General features: G+C 40.7%; 1 protein-coding gene across 6 annotated transcripts in view; it reads left to right on the top strand.

Moving 5' to 3' along the window:
• The window catches only part of SHROOM3 (shroom family member 3), a 249,737-nt gene that overhangs the window by 117,974 nt on the left and 109,992 nt on the right, over positions 1 to 21,771 (top strand). Inside the window, exon 1 of one of the 6 annotated variants that reach the window (XM_070614573.1) lies at positions 9,899 to 10,046. The exons of the other annotated variants lie outside the window; for them this stretch is intronic. Within the exon in view, the coding sequence (XP_070470674.1) occupies positions 9,967 to 10,046 (80 nt within the window). The 5' untranslated portion in view covers positions 9,899 to 9,966. Of the gene's footprint in view, positions 1 to 9,898; positions 10,047 to 21,771 lie in introns of those variants that run through there. 6 annotated transcript variants of the gene reach the window in all.

Below are 21,771 nucleotides of genomic sequence, written 5' to 3'. Positions count from 1 at the left end.
GAATTTGAAACAAGAGATCCTGGGGGCGGGGGGGGGGGGGGGGGGGAGTTGGGGAGGAGCAAATATATTGCTGCCCACTCAGATGTACCATGACTGAGGACCCTGCTTCTCTCTAAAGCAGTCAGTGGAGAGACTTTAAGTCCAGTCCTGAAACTCTTGTTTAGGTTCATTTTGCTTTTAATCCCCCACATGTTAAGATTTGTAATTCATGTTCACAGATTTTACATTTAGGGTATTTCAATTTTTCTAATCAAATATTTGTAGAGCATTCATTTATGTTGGAGAGAAATGGACATTCTAAAAGAGTTACTTGGTATTTTTTAACAGACAAATAAAATTATCATAAAACCTTCACATTTCCCCTTTATTTCTCATTAAAATGCCAGATTGAAAAATGATTGCAGGCACGCTCGGCATTCAGACATTTCGTCGGGCTGCGCTTCTGTCTGGGGCCACCCGTCTGGGGTCCCGGTTTTGTGTGTGCTGATGGAGGTTTTCTCCTGGATGCTGTGCCTGCCCTTGGTCTCGTGGCTTTGACACTGAAGCACTGTTGTCTGCAAAAGACAGTGTATTACAGCTCCAGGGTTCACTCAGCTGCCTGCTTTGCCGCCATTACTTCATTCTTGGGAAGTTTCTGAGTTTCCTGGGAGATGAAGCATGAGCAACATTTGCTCCCAGCCTGAGTGATTTCGGAAGGCCTTGAGTCCTGTTTTGTTATGCAGCTTTCCAAGAGTGGATGCGGGTCCTGAGAACTCCCAGCAAGGGCGATTACCACTACATGTCAAAAATTGGTGCCATGCGCCCCTCCTCTGTCACATTTTTATAAAGGTTATTGTGGTGTTTTTAAAGTTGGGCTGTGCTGGAAGAAGCCAGAAAGAAATTGGAACAAAATATTTGAAATGAATCAGTCTATTAAAAGTACATCTGAACTAATACAGCATAAGTGTGTATGTTGCCTATTTCAGAGCTGCCTCAAATCCTTTTTGGATTTAATAATAATATTTAGCACTGGAAAGACTGTTTGAATTAAACCAGATGAGACTTGATACATTTGCAAAAATTGAGGTAGTCTGTAATGGGATTTAATATTTTTCTGAGTTAAAGGGAATAATAACATATAATTTATAATTTTTACTTTCATGACTTATTGTCCCCTCATTAACGTCAGTGCAATGATATTACATATTATGTAATTATTAGAAGTGAGAAGGTCCCCGTGTGCAAAGCTAATATGTAAGCTTGCTCGGTAATGCAGGCGCCCTTGAACTGTATAAGGAGAGCAGAAATATTTTAATGTCAGATTCCTAGTTTATTCAGTGCTTTTGGGATGCGGTTCCTTTATTAAACGAGATAATCAGACAAATCTTTGCCTTCCCAGGAGGCCAAAGTAATTTCTAACCTACAATGGCAGTATGATTACAGTTTCAGCTTCATCAACCCCAAAGTAAATTGCAACAGGCGCTATCAAACATACAGTTTAAAATTTCCTGATGAAAAATTATAGGCCTTAAATTTTTTGTTTTCAAAATGTTTACCTAATCCCAGACAGCTAGCTACTTAGTTATGCAGCTATGCCAAAGTGAAATATAAGAGAACATTCTTCTTTTGGGGATATGAGACAAATCTCCATTTTCAACAATAACAGTCTCTCTCTCTCTCCTCCTCCTCCTCCCTCTCCGTCCCTCCCTCCCTCTCTCCTTCTACCTCTCTCGCTCTTCCTTACTCCCTCTAGCTGTCCTTTCTTAAATTACTTAAAGCCCTCATTGCTCCACATTATCTTCAAGATAACTCAGGATTTACACACAGTATGTCAAGTCTTCCTCTCCAGCCTCACACCTGACCAGGGCCTGCTTCCTTTCCTCCTTCACACTCCAGCCACTCCGATCCACTTCCAGAGCCTGAGCATACCAGGTTTTCTCTCTCCTCCTGCCTTGGCACATGTTACTTCTCTAGAATGCTTGTCTTTCCCTCCTTAAAGGCTGATGAGTATTCTCATAATATCGTATCTCTGTTTGCTCCTATAACCAACCACAGTGTATTGTAAACTTATCTGTCTGTCCCTTTAGACTCTAAAGACCTTGTGAGTAAGGACTGTGTCCATTTCCCTTACCATCATACCCCTCAGAGCCTAGCACAGTGCCTGGCATATAGTAGGTGTTCAGTAAAGTTTTGTTGAAGCCTTGTTTGAGTCTGGTTGTCACTCAGCTTGCTTTACATGCAGAGAAATTACTTGACCTTTCATTTTATTAAAGGAGGAATTAGAGTAGAGGGGCAGAATGTACCCTGGGGTGTTTCATAACTCTGTAGGAGTCAGCTCTTTATGGTTTGATGGTAGGGGTGGCATTATGTAGATCTCAGATTGAAGCACAAGAGTTATCATGAGGAAGTACGAGGCTGTTTCATCAGGCTAACCCTAAGTCATGTGACACACACAGCTTAGAAATCAAAGGAAAGAAAAATCACCCCCGGCAAGTGAACAGTGCTTCTAGTGGTAAAAATGATTGTGGAATTTTACATCTCTAGGCTGAGATTATTTTAAAATTTGCCTCTGCAGTGAGATTAGGAGAGAATTGTGTGCTACATTAAAACTAATCCTACTCACCTGATGGTTAATTGTTGGTATTTAAATTAGTTGGGGACCGGCCCAGTAGCACAGCAGCTAAGTTCACATGTTCGGCTTCCACAGCCCAGAGTTCGCCAGTTGAGATCCTGGGTGCGGACCTATGCACCACTTGTCAAGCCATGCTGTGGCAGGCGTCCCACATATAAAGTAGAGGAAGATGGGCACGGATGTTAGGTCAGGGCCGGTCTTCCTCAACAAAAAGGAGGAGGATTGGTGGCAGATGTTAACTCAGGGTTAATCTTACTTAAAAAATAAATAAATAAATAAAAATAAAAAATAAATTAGTTGAGTTTCACAAATGCTGCTTGTTGCCGCATTTCCACTAAACAGGTAGCTCAAAACTTTTCTTCCTTAAACTGTTCCTTCCTAAATATACATACCCACTATCTGTCTCAAATACTGCTTATCATTCATCTCCAAGTTGCACTAACAGTAAAAATTTCCAATAACAGCAATTGCAGTCAAGAAATTGCAATTAAGAAATTGCTGGAACTAAGAAATGTAATCTTAGTTTAACATGAGTAAAATTACCTAAATTAGCGACCATATATGCAGAGTTAATGTCAGGTATTTTATCTGCATCATTTCTGATCATCTCAACAACCCTAACAGGTAGGTGATATTGTCCCTCTTTACAGATGAAGGAATTGATCTCAGAGAGGTGAAAAGCTGTCCAAGGTCACATAGTACATGGCAGATCTAGGATTTGAAATTTGATTGGTCTCCCCAAGGCCCCTGTTCCCTACTGTATATTCATTAATTCATTCATTCAACAGATATTTATGTAGTACTCACTAAATGGCAGGCATGGAAAATGCAGTGGAAATAAGTTAGGTAAAGTATTTGTTTTCATAGAATTTAGATTCTCATAGGGGCACATAGATAATAAACAAGTATGTGAACAGACAAGTGAGGAAGATAATTCCAGATAGTAAGTGCTTTAAAGAAAACAGAACAGAGTCATGAGATAGAGAGGGATTGGGTGGGCTACTCTAGGTAGGAGGGTCAGAGAAGATCAGGTGACTTTTTGGGGGTTTTTTTGATGAGGAAGATTCACCCAACATATGTCACCAATCTTCTTCTTTTTGCTTGAGGAAGATTCGCCCTGAGCTACATCTGTTGCTAATTTTCCTTTGCTTTGTATTCAGGTAGCCACCACAGCACAGCCATTGACGATTGGTGTAGGTCTACCCCTGGGAACTAAACCCGGGCCTTTGAAGCAGAGTGCACTGAACTTAACCACTAGGCCTCAGGGCCAGCCCCAAGATCAGGTGACTTTGAACTAAAACCCAAATAATAAGAAGGAGCCTGCCACGTGGAGTGGTGGGGCACTCTAGGCAGAGGGAAAAATCAAGAGCAAGTTCCTTGAGGTGGGAACAATCTTGGGATATTGAAGGAAATACAAGGAAGCCAGGATGGCTGAGGCACAGTGAACAAGGTAGGCTGGGGCCACATCATGTAGGGCCTCACAGCCCATAATAAGGAATTGAACTATAGTCTAAGTGTAGCATGAGGCCAGTGGAGGATTTTAAGCAAGGGAACAATATTATCAAATTTATTTCTTTGAAATAACACTGAGATTCCTTTTTGAGGAGCAGAGTGTATGAGGGCAAGAGTAGAAACAGGGAAGCAAATTAGAAGCTATTCTACTATTCTAAGGAGATGATGGTGGCTTGCTCTAGGAGGGTAGCAGCACAGATGGCTGAAGTGATGAGATTTGAGAAAGGTTTCTGAGATAGTGTCAGCTGACTTGCTGATGGATTGAATAAAAGGATTAAGGGAAAGAATAATAAAGGTGACTGTTGGGTTTGGGGCTGCACAATTAGGATGGTAATAGAGGCATTAATTAAGATGGGGAAAACTGGAGAACCACAAGTTTGGAGGGTAGGGGTGGGGTGGAGGGTGCTAAAGAATAGCAGAAGGAAGAGTTCTGTTTCCAACATATTTTGTTTGATATACTAATCAGATATCTGGGTAGGTAGTTGTATATTTACAGTTTGGAATCCAAGGGAGAGATAAGAGCTAGACAGAGAAAGTTGGGAGTCATCAACATATAAATAGTATTTAAGACCATAGAACCTTATTCACTCCCTAGAGAGTGTACATAGAGAAGAGAAAAGATGTGAAGACCCAACCCTGGAGCACATCAACCTTGGGATGAGGCAGACCCAGCAAAGGCAACTGAGAAGCAACTGTCAGTGAGTTAGGGGAAGGAGGCAGAACCCATGAGGGTGTGGCGTTGTGGAAGTCAAGAAAAGAAAGCATTTCTTAAGGAAAGAATAGTCACCAATGATGAATCCTGCAGTTGCAGGATCCTATGAGATGATCTCAAACCATTGACCTTGGCAGCTAGAGAATGATGAGACTTAGAGCCTGCACTTATGGAATGCTAGTCTTGTGCATTAATCAGCATTCTCCCTCCAGTACACATTTTCACGCTGCTAATGAATTACCCCTCAAAATAAAGATAAAATGTCATGCATATACATTTTCCTTTTGGAAAGCTTTTTGGTGTTTTTCCACCTGACGGCTAGTAAAACAGATGGTTGGTTGATTGGTTGCTTTTATTATCTTTAGGATTGGCTCTTATTTTGGGTGTGGTCAAAGTAAAAATAGGGACATTTCCTGAGGAGTAATAAGTCCATGGGAGGAGTCCTTATCCTCTAAATTAGAAAAGCCTAGCACTCATTTGGGCCCAGGAAGTGCCCTAGACTGGAATTGTTTTTGTTGTTCTAATCTGAAAATGACAACCTAGAACACAGCCAACGGCATGCAGCATTTTATTATGGCAGTGCAGCTTTAATTGGTATGTAGAGGGCATGCCTGTGGAATTAGTCCTCGGGATATTGGCCAATCAGATCACTTTCAGCATTTCTCAATGTTTAGTTTCATCTTATAATTAAGTAACAACGATCATTTCCTGGCAGCTAATGACTGGCTAGAAGAGTTAGAAGCCTCATTAGGTTTATAATTTATCAAATTCTAAGCTCTTCATCTGCAGTGTTGCAAAAAGAGAAAGCAGCCTCAAATTCCAAAATGATTAAAGATAATCTCCAATCATACGTGTGAGTTCTTGTTCTTCAAAGACTGATTTTGTTGTTTTTCAAGTTTTAAAAAAATAATTGTGTATTATTGTACACGTAGGAAAAAATGTGTGACTTTGACAGAGATGTATTGAACTATGTTAACACACATACACATGCACGTGCTGAAACAAAAGTAGAACGGATAGGCCGTGTTTCCTTTGAAACTCTTAATGACAATTCCACACCCTTTCCTGAGAGCAGGCTTGACTGTCCATTAATCCCAGCAATAGCTTTATATTCACTTCACAAATGTTGATTGAGCACCTGCTACGTGTTAGGCATTATTCTAAATGTTGAGGATACAGTGGGGGTAAGGAGGACGGAGAAACAAAACCCTGTCCTTACTGAGCTGATATTCTTATCTTAATAATGTCTGTCTGCAAGATTACCTGTCACCAGGCCTGGAAGACTACAAATTAAAGGTTTTCAAAGTGTTCCAGCCAGAGGTAGAAGAGTGTCCTCACTGGACTACCTTGGCTGCCGTACCTCTGGTTGTCTTCTCATCAGTGTGGTCATTGCATTGTAACCCCAGCTTCCGCTAATTCAAGAGTCACTCGCTGATCAACCCTCTTTCTGAGATTGCAATCTTCTCTTTAGTGAGAGAAAGTACTTCTCTTCTTCTAGGGGACCTACTGCTTTTCTCTTTATTTTGGGACCTGACATGAGCTGGTCACAAAGGAAGCAGTGGCTTCTAATCCCTTGATGAAAACATTCATTTCTACAGTTTGATGCAGGGAAAGTCAGACCTATAATCTAGGTTCTGGAATTCTAGAAATGTGGAACTCAGGGTACCATGAATCTTGCAAATGACTTCCATCCTGAGTAGACCAGGTCTAAAAGACCTCCAGAGAAATGGAACAATATCTTTCTGAGGGTACCCATCCTTAGACTTTCATCAGAGTTACTGCTGGGAATCCCTCAGATGTCTTTCCCCTCCCTCTTCTCCTGATTCCCTTGGAGCAGGGAAACTTTTGGTGCTCAAAGAAACTCCATGGCTCCTCCACCACAGGAGGAACTCAGGATATGCGGTTCTCTGGATCTTTAGGGTTGGCAAAAAATGCAAAGCAGAACCCCGGGAAGCTTCTGGCATTTGGTTTGTGCTATCACGTTAATCCTGGATTTCAGCATCAGAGATCCCACCATTGTTGTGTGTGGAATCTGTGAGCACTGGCCCTGGTGCCTTCTGTGAAGGTTATCCTTCTGTTATCCCAACCAATTCTGTTGGTTATAGACTGTTCACAACTGAGAACTGGGACTACCCGGTTCTCATACAGCCAAATCCAGTTCTTCAAAATGGTTCTTGGGAACTCTTCTTGCCCTGAGTATATTTTATAAACAGACAGAATGTGTGCTTAATGTCCTCTTTATTTTATTAGAAGCTTGTTTTCTTCTATAGAAATTCTGAAATTTCAAGATGTTCTTCATTACTTTGTTGTAAGTGCCATGTGCAAATATTTGAAGGAACATCCAGCTATTTTAAAATCATTTGGCAGACTTCATGGTACAAAAACATACTCACATCCCTACCAGTTTAAAAAATACCCCAACCATCGGGAACCCAAGGGGAAGCAAGTTGAGCTGGTAATGATTTAATGGACATCCTGAGTAGCTGCTTTCACGTAAAGTAGAGGTAGGGACTCAGAAGTGCGCTTTTCTTTCATCCCTGAAATTACTATTAATTTAAAGTCTCTTTTCCTAATGTGCCTATCCACCCCATTTGCCTATAATTTCCCAAGAATTATAGTCTTTGAATTCATTCCTGGATGAGAGAAAAGATAGTTCTATATAATATACACTTTTATTTAAGTAACCAGGTGTTTTCAAAAGGAAGAAAATATCCAGTGCTTTTCTGAATGGGCGTACTGTCACGGAAAGATGGGCCTGGAGAGGCTGAACCAAACACTCGCAGATGCATTAGGGAAAGTCTCTCTGTTTCACATTGTTTTTCTAGGCCTAATGAAAACATAAGGGTTGAGGGCTTGGCCTCACCCTGGTAACATAATCAGAGATGGAACCTTGGCAGCAACATTTGAGGACAACAGAAAAATCGTTATGTTTAGGGGAGGGAAAGGCCTCAAAAAAGAGCGATTATTCTGAATAACTCACGCTCCTTTTCTCTTTTTGTTGTGTAAAATTCAATGTTTCCTCCCTCCTTTTAGCCTCTGCAGATGCTGATATTATTTTAAGAAGAAGGATGTGCTCAGGGGCTTTAGAAGCTGATGGCAACCTCACAGACACTGGCTCCTCTGGGCAAGGAGAGAATTGCTAAAAGAGATACAAACTGTAAAGGTAGAAAATTTGACCCCAAATGACAAATCTATGTGAGCTAAGGATGAATCCAAGCTTTAGAAGTTGTGGGAATGTCCTCAGTCAGAAGTGAGACAAAACTCTTTCAATGGCTTTCATTAGGTAATCACCCTAGTCACTAGGCCTAGGAATCATGAGTCAAAGCCAAGGACCGAAACCTCGCTAAGTCTGTGTGTGTTGGGTCTTGAAAGGAAGTATGCAAGGTTCTGGGTTCAGCACCTCTCCTACAATGCCCTCCCCCTCCCATGTCTCCAGGTCAGGTCTGGCAGGATTCAGTGGCTCTGGATCTCTGCAATGAGTGGCATCTGAATGCTCAGGGGAACTAGGCAACACCACCCAATCTGTACTGGGATTGGAGGTTGGGTGGAGTGACGGCGAGCTGGGCACCTAAGAGGTTGTCTTTTTAGGGAGGTCAAAGAAAGCTTTTGCCAAGCCTGTTAGGTGAGTCAGCAGGAGACGTCAGTCTCTACTTTGTTCCTAATTTTTTTTTTGATAGCACTGAATATATAGAAACTTCAGAAATGAATCATCTGATATTGCATACTTATATTTATCCCTAAAAAGAGATGTTAGATGGTTGGTTGATTGGTTGTTATTTTCAATGCATGGGTTGCCTTTATACTCTGGGCATAAGTATTAAATTAAACAAATAAAAAATATTTTTAGGCTGGCCCCGTGGCTGAGTGGTTAAGTTCACACTCTCCGCTTCGGCAGCGCAGGGTTTTGCCGGTTCAGATCCTGGGCGAGGACATGGCACCGCTTATCAAGCCATGCTGACCTGGCATCCCATATGCCACAACTAGAAGGACCCACAACTAAGAATACACAACTATGTACCGAGGGGCTTTGGGGAGAAAAAGGAAAAATATATATATATTTTTTCAGTCAAAATCTTCTTTCAAAGGACCTGGTTAAATTGTCTAGCATACAATGGGACCAGGCCAAGTGTATTCAACACTTTAAATAGCATGAGTCATTCATGAAGACCATCCCTTCTCATTTTCTTCTGAGTCTTCATCTGCAAATTTAGATCATCTTCATCTTGAAATTTAGATCAACTTCAGGAAAAAGGCAACATAACTGATTTTTTTTTTAAAAGCAAATTCAAAAAGACAAAAATAAAATGATCCCTTCTAATCTCTTCTTCGAGTCTGACCAGGGGGATGAGTCCACCATGCATCAGATCAAGAGAGCCGTGTGTTGACTGCCTCTGAAGACTCTAAAGCTTTTGCCAACCCTAAAAGTGACCTATCTTCCTGGGGAGGGAGAGCCATTAGGTCATGAGTGACATAGACCAACGCAGAAGTCCTATGGACCTATATGAGCCCTTGACTCTGTAGAAACGAAAGCGGGCTTTGGGGAAAGAGAGAGAGAGAATCAGCATTCCACACACATTTCTAAGGCAGTGCCCTTGAAGCAGCCAGAAGCCAGATCTTTGAGAGGTCTTAGAAAATACCTCAACTTGGGTCTCGAAGAACTGCTGACACCTTTGGCTGGCAACCCTAAGCAGGCAGCTGGTGCTGGTTATAGGGAGACCTAAACAACCCCAAACAGAAGCCCATAGCCATTTACTGAATACCTAATAAATCCATGTATAACTCCATGGTCTCTATTGTGGAGGGATGTGCATTTTGTTGATTAGCCCCTGGTATCACAAAGCCCCCCCCTGAAATGAATGTTTCTCTGAGGGGTGCTTGGGGTCTCTCGTTTGTTTTCTGCCTGTTGGCCATTTCCCCACGTCCAGCTCTCTTCCCTTTCCTGCCCACAGCAGAACCTATTAGTGCAAATTGGTGATGAGGCAAGGTGGCTGGGAGGTGCTCCTGCACGGGGGAGTTCTGTTGTTTTTATAGCCAGCGCCAGCTCTGAGTGGATGGTGAGTAAGAGCCTCTTCCTCTTCCCTCTGGGCTGCCCTCCTCTCCGTACCAATCTTGCTGCTGGCCTGTTTTGGATATGGTGCGAAGCAAGGGCGGCTGCCTGGCTTGGATGTTCCCCAGGCTTAGGACCCAAAACTCAAGAAGGCAGCAAAATCTGTAAGTGAGGGCACCATTGGCCTGTGTTTCTCATTAGCCAGTATTCCTGCATGAGGGCTTCTGGGGAGAAGTGGCAAGTGCGTGGGCAATAGTACAGCATTCATTACTCTTAATTCCTCCATTCGGTAAATTGAAAGTGCTCGCTTGGCACACAAGAGCCAAATGGGTGTTGAATGCATCTTCCAGCGACCTTTGGGCTGATTTTAGGTTAGATGGCCTTTTCTCTAAGAGAATCCTATTTCTGGCAAGTTTCTTGTTTTAAAATATAAATAACATCGGAAATAACATCAAACATTCATTCTTATGTTTGAACACTACAATATAAGAGCAATCATGGTTATCCAGACGTCACTGGACATTGATTTTGCCGTTTTCCATCCTGCTTATAGAGCAGTGTTTGTTTTGGATTTTAGCTGCTATTTTGTGTACATTGCTAACATATTTGTCAGCTGCCAGATTATTACAAGCAGACATAAAGGGAAGTTTTCTTCTACAGAGACCTCCACAGTTTATGCTCAAAGAATTTGTTCTGTACCCCCTGTAGGGGAAAAAAATAATTCATTGATGTCTTTGTGTATACGTGTGTGTGGTTTCTTTCTTTCTTTTTTTTTTTCGGCAGCTGTTATCTGCAAAATTTCTGCATCTTTAGGCATAAAGATTGGTTTCTCATTTTGTAACATGATTTCTTTTCAGACTTGTAATTTAATTGAATCCAGCTTTGAGTGACACTTTAAAAAATGCTCTCCTGCATCAGAAGCGCTTCTCCAAACCAGGTGCTCTTTGCGCTCACCTGCTGGCATGTTTGATGAGTGGCCAGCTGCAGCCCGGTGTTCTGATTGGTGCCAAATCCATTCTCTATATGGGAGTCTGTTCTTGAGAAGATGAGTCATGCTAATTATTCAGACCTCTTCCTTGGAAGTAATGTGCCAAAATCACAGAAGCAGAAAAGCCAGAAACAGTATGAGGCTTGGTATTGATGGACCATAAAATCAGAATTTCAACTCATAATATTGCTTTGTTCTTAGATACATCATCCTTTCCAGCTATGAGCTCACCAACCCTTGCTCTATCTCTGGGCCAGTTGGCATCATTGCCGTTCTGTGGCAGGAGAATGGGAGATGTAGCTGGGCAAGCCAAATTGCTCCAAAGTCAGGTGATCTAGCTAGAACTGGGAGCCAACTCCCTTGACTTCTCTCCAGCCCCTTGCTGTCTGAGACAACACGGCTTAGAAGAGAGAGCTAGAGGCGAAGTTGAAACTGCCAGTGTTGCCTGAAAGTGCTCTGTATTTGAACTATCATTCAGAAGCCAGGAGAAACCAAACAGGGGATCAAACAGTAGGTGCCTAAATGGAGATTGAGAGAAGACAGCAGGGAAGAAGGTTAAAAATGAGGAAATTTGGGATCTAAGTCCAAGAATGTAGGGAATATGCTGGAATATCCTTTTGGCAGACCGTGATGCTTCTGTTAACTGTGAGCTGAAATATGCTAGATAATATCTGTCATACAGAAAGTACAGAATGTCCTCCAGTAGGAAATGGTAATCAAAGTGAAGCTAATGCATCAACTTAAATCATGAATTCAATAAAATTTTGAGTATCTCCCATGAGCCAGGTCCTGTAATATTCATCTTTGTAGCCTTACTGCCTATCACATGGTAGACAAATAAGATGAGTGGATGGATTGATGGATAGGTGGCTGCACGTTGTCCATGAAATTCTATTTTAAGGACTCCCTCTCTTCTCCTTGCTCTTCCTTCCTTGGGACAGCCCATACAATCCAACAGAGACTCCTGCCTCACCCCTTCCAGAACAACCCACTCACAGGAAGGAGAATTTCCTTAATGAAGGCAAGTAAATATGGGCCTGTGTGTGTGCCCATGGGGAGGAAGCCCTTATGGACTTTTACTCAGATTGAATCTGGGAAACCACGTCAGGAAGTAGGTCACACCCTAACTGACTCAGGGGAGTAACATTTGCGTGTCATGGGTTTCACTGCAGCGAGGCCAACACAGGTGCGTAATCTCTGGGTCAGGCATTCAGAGCAAATTTGCCTCCGTGGTCTCCAGAGCTCCACCACCGTTCAAGCACTATCTCCTGGGCTTGCCTCTTAGGATCCCAGCTTCATCTCAGACGTATGCAGCCAGGAACTAGGAAAGGAACACCAGACACCATTATTTATTTATTTATTTATTTATTTATTTTCTTTTTTTTTTCTTTTTTTTTTTCTTTTTTTTTTAATTTTTTCTTTTTTTTTTAATTTTTTCTTTTTTTTTTTTATTAATGTTATGATAGATTACAACCTTGTGAGATTTCAGGTGTACATTTTTGTTAGTCATGTTGTGGGTACACCACTTCCCCCTCCGTACCCTCCCCCCACCCCCCCTTTTCCCTGGTAACCACCAATCAGATCTCCTTCTCAATATACTAATTTCCACCTATGAGTGGAGTCATATAGAGTTCGTCTTTCTCTGACTGACTTATTTCGCTTAACATAATACCCTCGAGGTCCATCCACATTGTTGTGAATGGGCCAATTTCGTCTTTTTTTATGGCTGAGTAGTATTCCATTGTGTATATATACCACATCTTCTTTATCCAATCATTAGTTTCTGGGCATGTAGGCTGGTTCCACGTCTTGGCTATTGTAAATAATGCTGCAATGAACATAGGGGTGCAACGGACTCTTGAGATATCTGATATCAGGTTCTTAGGATAGATACCCAGTAATGGGATGGCTGGGTCATAGGGTATTTCTATTTTTAACTTTTTGAGAAATCTCCATACTGTTTTCCATAGTGGCTGTACCAGTTTGCATTCCCACCAACAGTGTATGAGGGTTCCTCTTTCTCCACAACCTCTCCAACATTTGTCGTTCTTGGTTTTGGATGTTTTTGCCAATCTAACGGGGGTAAGGTGATATCTTAGTGTAGTTTTGATTTGCATTTCCCTGATGATTAGCGATGATGAACATCTTTTCATGTAGACACCATTATTTATTGAATGCCCTCAATGCATTGGCCTCAAACCACATGCAGAATTAGATTACTGTACCTGACCAGTTGGTTCACATTTTAAACAAATAAATAGGCAGATAAAGCTGTATTAGGTAGAAGGGAAGGTGGAAATATACTACAGGGAGAGGTTGGTGCCGGAGTGGGGAAACTGGTCAGAGCCTGTCATTTTGAAAGCTTAAGTAGCATAGGATCTTAAAATATTTCAGATCCAGCTCCCATGTTTTTGATCAGCCAGAGGAAGGGCAAATTTGGTTGGAAGAGAGAAAGATGAGCCACACGTCATGCCCTAATGTTGATTCGTTCCTTTGTGGTTGCTTCTGTCTTTGGGCCACTGCTGTACCTTGCATGTGCCTCTGACAAAGCATGTGGCCAGCTGTGGCCAAGCGATTATTTGTTTGCTTTCTATCTCCTCTCACAGAACGTGAATTCAATGAGGGCAGGGACCTTGTTGTCTTCATCTCTGAATTCCCAAAGCCTGATCAATATATGCGTGTTGAATTTACATATAATACCCACCTCAGTGACTATAACTGAGTCTCCAATGAAAGCTTAGGCAATAACGTTAGATGCTCTAGGAATTCAAAATAGAGGTAACTGGATTTGAGTGGTCACACAGCTTTCCTGAACATAGTATTACTCATTGGGTAATACTGCGTCATGAAGATGTTTGAAATATAAACTTTTGACAATGGGAAGCCACTGAAACCATTTAAGCCAAGCTGTAAGAAATAAAGGGAAAGCTCAAAAGAGCTGAATCCAGCAGTACCAGGCAAGATAGGTTGGAGCATGAGATGCCAGAGGCAAGGAACCTGTGGAGGAAAGTATAGCAAAAATCTGTGAGTTAAGTGATAACATTCTGATCTCAGAGAGGTGACAGTGGGAATGAATTTCAAGATTCTGGGGAGTTTTTTGTTTTGTTTGGAGATAATTATATCATTTGTATTTAGAGGTTTCTCTAAATGAGGATTAAGATAACGATGGCGAAACCCTTTATTTAGTACTTACTGTATGCCAGCCACTGTTCTAAGAATTTTACATATAGTATTTCAGTTTGTCCTCACAACACTCCTCGGAAGTACTATTATTAGCCCCATTTGACAGATAAATTAACTGAGGCACAGAGATTAAGAAACTTGCCCAAGGTCATACAGTTAATAAGATGTAGAGCCAGGTTTCAAGCCAAGAGGTAAGGCTGCACATCTCAAAGTCTTAACCACAAATACCCACTTCAACAGGTTCATGGGAGGATTTATGGTATGACGAAAGAGATTCTTAAATGTGATGTGTGTTATCCCTTCAAAAGGAGCATCAGGGGCCGGCCCGGTGGCGCAGTGATTAAGAGCGCGCATTCTGCTTTGGTGGCCTGGGGTTCACGGGTTCGGATCCTGGGTGCAGACATGGCACCGCTTAGCACGCATGCTGTGGTAGGCGTCCCACATATAAAGTAGAGGAAGATGGACATGGATGTTAGCTCAGGACCAGTCTTCCTCAGCAAAAAGGGGAGGATTGGCAGCAGTTAGCTCAGGGCTAATCTTCCTCAAAAACAAAAAAAGAAAAAAAAGGAAAGGAGCATCAGTTTATCTATCATTATTATTAATCACCAGTCCAGTTTAAGGTGAGCAGTATCCAATAAAATTTAAAATCTGTAATACCATAATAAGCTTTTTCTTTTCAAACATTGATTTTCTTAACTTAAAAAATAATATTTATTATAAAAATTCAAATATTACAGAAATAACAGATATAGAGTAAATGTCCCATGCAGTCCTAATTGCCCCCAAATCGACCATTATTGGGTGGAAATTCCTCCAACTCTTTTCTTCTGTGTATGCTGACGTATTATCATCATTTATGTTAATAGTAGTACTTTTTCCAAAGGTAATCATACTATTTTGTAACATGCTTTTTCATTTAATATGTTTTAGACATCTTTTCATACCAGGACATGCAGTTTTATTTTATTTTATTCCTTTAAAAGTTATCTAGGATTCACTTTCACTTTCAGCATGACCCAGTCTGGATTCACATGCTTTTCCAGTCAGCAGAGCAGCAGGTCTGATGTGACCTAGATTCTTACCTCAATGCCACCGTTGTTCCTTTGTGTCTTGGACAGGACTCAAGGAGAAGCAAGCTCAAGTGGGACTCACTTTTCTGTTTCTATGAAATAATGGAAGCTCGCATTTCTCTAGTACTCACTATGAGCCAGCAACTCTTCCTGGCCCCATTTTATTGTTGAGGAAACTGAGGCCTGGAGACCCTAAGGAGCTTCCTTGCTCAAGGTCATACAGCTAGAAATTAGAAAGTCAGAACTCGAACCCTGGCTTGTTGACTCCAAAGCCTGTGTCTTTAGCACCACACTGTCTCTTTATCTCTTTTAGAAATCTTTTTACCTAAACTAGTTAACGTGAAGTGGTTTCCGTAGCATCACGTTGAGGTCAACTGCAGAGTAAAAGTCAATTAAGATGAGCTCTGCAACTTCTCTTTATGGCGCACTTCACAAATACCAGCACAAAGAGGGGGAGTTGTCTGGGGAAGCACCTTTCTTTCCGATATTTCTCTCTCTCTCGTCCCCCACAGATCACTAGTTAGGGTGGAGTTTGACCCACTGCCTCTCAAGAGCCCCAGAGGATGCCTCCTGAACTTAAACCTCACTTAGTATCTCTCCTGCTGATGGCGGCCATGCCAGGAGAGTTCCCAAAGATACCTTGGGTGAAGTGGAGTTCTCCATGTTCTAACTGGGCGACATGATGGCTACAGAAGGGCTGTATCTGTCCACCCAGTATACCCCTACAGAAATTTCAAAAGAGCCTATTTAACTAGATGATTGTAGATAAACAATCTTGGTGGAGCATCCTTAAAAGGACTTTGTTTTTTTGTTTTGTTTTTTGTCTAAGTGAACTAGACTGGTTTAACATACACCCTCTTTTAATGGAATAAAGTTACTCTTTCCTTAGCTTTGGGCTAGGAAAGCCTACACAAGGACATACAAGATAAATCCTATAGTCCTAGATCCCTGAAACCATTAATATTTGAATGATTTAGTTGTACCTAATTTTGTTGCATCGAATTATTTCTTCTCAAGGTAGGCATCTTCCTAGAACTTCAGGGTTGGAAGGGAACTGAAAATCCAAGCAGTTCAGTTTCTTGTCTCAAATGTTTTATAGCAGTCTCCCAAAGTGGTCAGCCAGCCTCCATATGAACACCATCAGGGAAAGTGAACTCACTAAGTACAAAAGCAGACTATTTCATTTTCAGATCATTTCAAATTACAACAGTGTTCTTCTTATAGTCACTCTATTATCTGCTGTCTCATAACTTCAGTCCTTTCATCCTTTTTGGACCAAACAGAAGATATTGACTGGTTTTTTTACTTTACCACCTTCCAGCCTTTTCAGGACGGTCACCATTTCCCTGCCAAATCATCTCTTTTCCAGGTTAGCCTTTAATTCTTTCACCTGTTACTCCCACATCGTGATCTAGAGTCCTGAGCTATTAGGGTCCTTCTTCCTTGATTGTGTTCTAAATTGTCCATGTCACTCTCAGATGGGTGACATCTAACACAGAACACAGTGCTTCAGGGAAGGCTGGATGAGGACAATCGCTTACCTTGTTCTTGATCGTCTGCTTCTATTAGGTGCATTAGACTTAGGATTTCACCCAATTCTTCAAAAGAAGGGCAAATGAAGGAACTTTATTCTGGAAAGTTTGTAAAGAAATCAACTCATCAATTTATTTTTCTTCAAGCAATAATATAGGAAAAAGAAACCTGTGGACCTAGATTTTTCATCTGCTGTGTTGTAGCATCTTTCTGATATGCCATTTTTTTTGTCATAATATTTATCCAAGGTCCATCTATAAGATAGGAATTATGTGGAAATAACAATTTTTAACTTTTCTGAGTCGTGACTCCTGAGATACCAAATATTGGAGCTTCTTATAACTGTCTTAAAAATTAAAGAGGTGAAATATTGTAGAGTATGTCTTTATATGAGTGCCTCTTTGAAGTGGATGGCTAGCCCCTTAAATTTAGAGTAGGGTATTTTTTTAGCAATTCCCCCCACCTCCTTTTTACAGCTGCCTTGATGGAGTCAAGTTTCTGAGAATTCTTTCAGATTACCTTGAAAAGTTTACGACTTCCCTCCTTCACTGCAGGATTTAGGTACCCACTGCAGACCCAGATTAGTTTTCGTAACACTAGAAGAAAGTAAAGCAATAGAGTAGGTTTCCCTCAAAAAGCTTTCTTTGATTAGAAACTGTGTCCATGTCCATGTAAGATTTGATTACACCTCAGACTTCTCTGGAGAAATTACTGCTAGAATATACAAGACACTGTGTGGTAGGGGGTACATGAAGGTGGGAGAATACGTTAGATGCCCTTGTATCATTTTCTAAAAATCATATGATTGGGGGGTCTGTATAGGAGAGTCACTGAAAGTTCTTACATATAGGGAAACCACCGTCAAAATTAACACTGCCCCTCAGCCATTGGCTAAATAAATGAAGGAGGACAAAATCCTAAAGCAAATGAATTTTAAATAAAGGCCAACTAATTAAGCAGGGAATGTGTTGGATAAGAGTAGGTATATGTAATTACATAGTAATTATGTTGAAGATGTAATCACATGAATCCACCCCCTGCAACCATCCCCCTCTCATCCCAGAGACCTACATTGGCTTTGTAAAATGTGTGATATGGTTTCCTCTTCTTAGAAGGGTGACCTTTTCCAGGCCAATTAAAAGGTGCTGCTTTGAGGATATTGGAACCCATGCTCAAAGGGATAAAAGGAAATTGAAACTTCTATTAAAAGGAGCTAATGATGACTGGAGCAGTTGGGATTAAAAAAGAACAAAGTCAATTCTAAAAAAGACCCCCAAATCAAAGAGCTGCTTCTCTCATCAAATACCAAGAGAAAGCAAAATGATTTTTAATGAAAAATGGGGCAATGGAATCAGCCTTTTGCCTAGATTCTGGGCTTCATCAAAACCAGTGAGAAGTTTTGAGGAAAATCTTTTGAACTTCTTGGGAGAAATGTGCTGCCTAAATTGAAGATAATGTCATAAAAGATAAACTAGCTTTCCTCCCAGATTAGATAAAATTATCCAGAAAGATATTAAAGGGGTAACAATAAAAAATAGCATATTATTAGGATTGATCTATAATTGATTCCCCATCTGACATAAAATAACTCATGGGTTAAAATCTAACTTTTTTTAAATCAAGATATAATTGACATATAACATTGTATTAACTTTAGGTGTACAACATAATGATTTGATATATGTATATATATGAAATGTGAAATGATTACCACAATAAGTTTAGTTAGCATTAATCACCACACAGTTAGTTTTTTTTCTTGTGATGAGAACTTTTACAATTTACTCTCTCAGCAACTTTCAAATGTATAATACAGTATCATTAGCGATAGTTACCATACTGTACATTACATCCCCAGGACTTATTTATCTTATAACTGGAAGTTTGTACTTTTTGATCACCTTCATCCATTTTGCCTACCCCTTGCTTCTGGCAACCACCAATCTGTTCTCTGTATCTATGAATTTTGTGGGTTTTTTGGTTTTTGTTTTTCAGATTCCACATATGGTGAGATCACGTTGTATTTGTTTTTCTCCACCTGACTTATTTCACTTAGTGTAATGCCCTCAGGGTCCATCCATGTTGTCACAAATGGCAGGATTTCCTTCTTTTTTATGGCTGAATAATATTCCATTGTATATATGTACCACAACTTCTTTATCCATTCATCCATCCGTGGACACTTAGGTTGTTTCCATATCTTGACTATTGAAAATAATGCTCAGTGAACATGGGGGTGCTGATATCTTTTCAAGTTAGTGTCTTCATTTCTTTCAGATAAATACACAGAGGTGGAATTATTGGGTCATATAGTGTTTGTATTTTTAATTCTTTGAGGAACCTTTGAACTGTTTTCCATAGTGGCTGTACCAATTTACATTCCCACGAACAGTGCACAAGGGTTCCCTTTTCTCCATATCCTCTCCAACACTTGTTATCTCTTGTCTTTTGGATGAGAGCCATTCTAACAGGTGTGAGGTGATATCTCACTGTGGTTCTCATTTGCATTTCCTGATGATTAGTGATGTTGAGCACTTTTTCATGTACCTATTGACCATTTGTATGTCTTCTTTGGAAAAATGTCTATTCAGTTCCTCTGCCTATTTTTTAATTAGATTTTTTTTTGCTATTGAGTTGTATGAATTATTTATATATTTTGGATATTAACCACTTATTGGATATATGATTTGCAAATATTTTCTCCTATTCCATAGGTTGCCTTTTCATTTTGTTGATGGTTTCCTTTGCTGTACAGAAGCTTTTTTGTTTGATGTAGCCCACTTGTTTATTTTTGCTTTTGTTTCTTTTGCTTTTGGTATCAAATCCAAAAAATCATTGCCAAGACCTATGTCAAGGAGCTTACTGCCTGTCTTTTCTTCTAGGAGTTCTATGGTTTCAGGTCTTATGTTCAAGTCTTTAATCCATTCAAAGTTGATTTTTGTATATGGTGTAAGATGGTCCACTTTCATTCTTTTCATGTATCTGTCCAGTTTTCCCAACATCGTTTACTGAAGAGACTATCATTTCCTCACTGTATGTTCATGGCTCCTTTTTCATAAATTAGTTTTCCATATATGTGTGGGTTTATTTCTGGGCTCTCTATTCTGTTCCATTGATCTAATGTGTCTGGGTTTTTTGTGGGGTTTTTTTTGAGGAAGATTAGCCCTGAGCTAACTACTGCCAGTCCCCCTCTTTTTGCTGAGGAAGCCTGGCCCTGAGCTAACATCCGTGCCCATCTTGTTCTACTTTATATGTGGGACGCCTACCACAGCATGGCATGCCAAGTGGTGCCATGTCCGCACCCCATATCTGAACTGGTGAACCCCGGGCTGCCTAGGAGCAGAACGTGCGAACTTAACCTCTGCGCCACCGGGCCGGCCCCTAATGTGTCTGTTTTAATACAAATACTATATTGTTTTGATTACTAGAGCTTTGTAATATAGTTTGAAATCAGGAAGTGTGATGCTTCCAGCTTGTTCTTCTCAAGATTGCTTTGTCTATTTTGGATCCTTTGTGGTTCCACACAAATTTTAGGATTGTTTGTTCTATTTCTGTGAAAACTGCCATTGGAATGTTATTAGGGATTGCATTGAATCTGTAGAATTCTTTGCGTAGTATGGACATTTTAACAATATTAATTCTTCCAGCCCATGAGAACAGAATATCTTACCATTTATTTATGTCTTCTTCAGTTTCTTTCATTAATGTCTTACAGTTTTCAGTGTATAGGTCTTTTGCCTCCTTGGTTAAATTTATTGCTAGGTATTTTATTCTTCTTGATGCAATTGTGAATAGCATTTTCTTAATTTCTAAAGTCTAGCATTTGACGACCTGTGATGCACACAGTGACAGTCATTAGGTGATTGCTGTGATGGTAATTATTGTAACCTTGGTAGGCTGTTCACTCCTTAGTACAGTTATAATATCCATCTGTATTAGTCTGCTCAGTCTGCCATACAGAATACCACAGCCTGCATGCCTTAAGCAACAGAAATTTATTTTCTCACAGTTTTGGATGCTGGAAAGTCCCAGATCAAGGTTCCAGCAGGGTTTGGTTTCTGGTGGGAGCTTTCTTCCTGGTTGTAGACAGCCCACCTTCTCAGTCTGTCCTCACACGGCCTTTCCTGGGGGCATGCAAAAGTGTGTGAAGAGAGAGAGAACAAATGAGCTCTCTGGTGTCTCTTAGAAGGACACTAATCTTCTTAGAGCAGGGCCCTACCCTTGTGACCTCATTTAATGATAGTTACTTTCTTAGAGACCCCCATCTCCAAATGTAGCCACACTGGAGGGTTAGGGCTTCAGTATATGAATTTGGGGGGTGGGGGGACATTCAGTCTATAACACCATACAACAATAACAAAGTAGTCAGAGACCTCCTGGGCTTGAAAAGGGGCTAGGCTTCCTACCACACTTGCACATCAGTGTGTAATGCCATTGCCACATAGAGGATAGTCGAATGGGTGGCTGGCAAGCCCTCAGGAAACCTAAGAGCGGGCTGGTGCTGCATTTTCTGTTTGTTTAAATTATAAGTGAATTAATTGCCCAACCCAAAGAGCATCACATCTTTGGCACACCCAGCAGAAGCCTCTTCATTACAATTTGCTTGAACTCCCTTAGGAAATGTTTAATGGCACTGTAGCCAATGGGAAATTCTCTCTCATAAGACATCACTTTTAGACATTAGTTGTCTATCCAGCAAATCAGGGCATTGGCAAAGGAAGCTTCACAGAGGCCAACTTCACTACCCTTGAACTTCAACCTAGTTTTTAATGGTGGAGAAAACTATTATTTTGTAATTGAAAATAAATTATATTCTAGAATAAAGCAGATCACTCCTACTTATCTTGGGACTCAAGCTACCTTAGAGGTCCCAGGATGCCTTATCTCAGCTTGAAAATTCTAGGATGAATTAAGTGTTAAATTTAATTAGAAAAAAGAAGTACACAGCCACTTCTTTGCCAGTGTGTATTAAGCAAAGGCAAACGTATCCAGTGTTGGCAGTCAGTTTTAGTGGTTCAATAATTCGAGTTAGATAAGGAGAAAAGGGAGCTGCTGAGACAAGAAAGATGGCTCTTTTCAAAAGCAGAAGACATCTGGACTGATAAAAGGGCAACT

The sequence above is a fragment of the Equus przewalskii genome, chromosome 3 (genome assembly GCF_037783145.1).
Source record: "Equus przewalskii isolate Varuska chromosome 3, EquPr2, whole genome shotgun sequence".
NCBI classification, from domain to species: Eukaryota; Metazoa; Chordata; class Mammalia; order Perissodactyla; family Equidae; genus Equus; species Equus przewalskii.
This window is presented reverse-complemented; position numbering and strand designations above follow the sequence as displayed.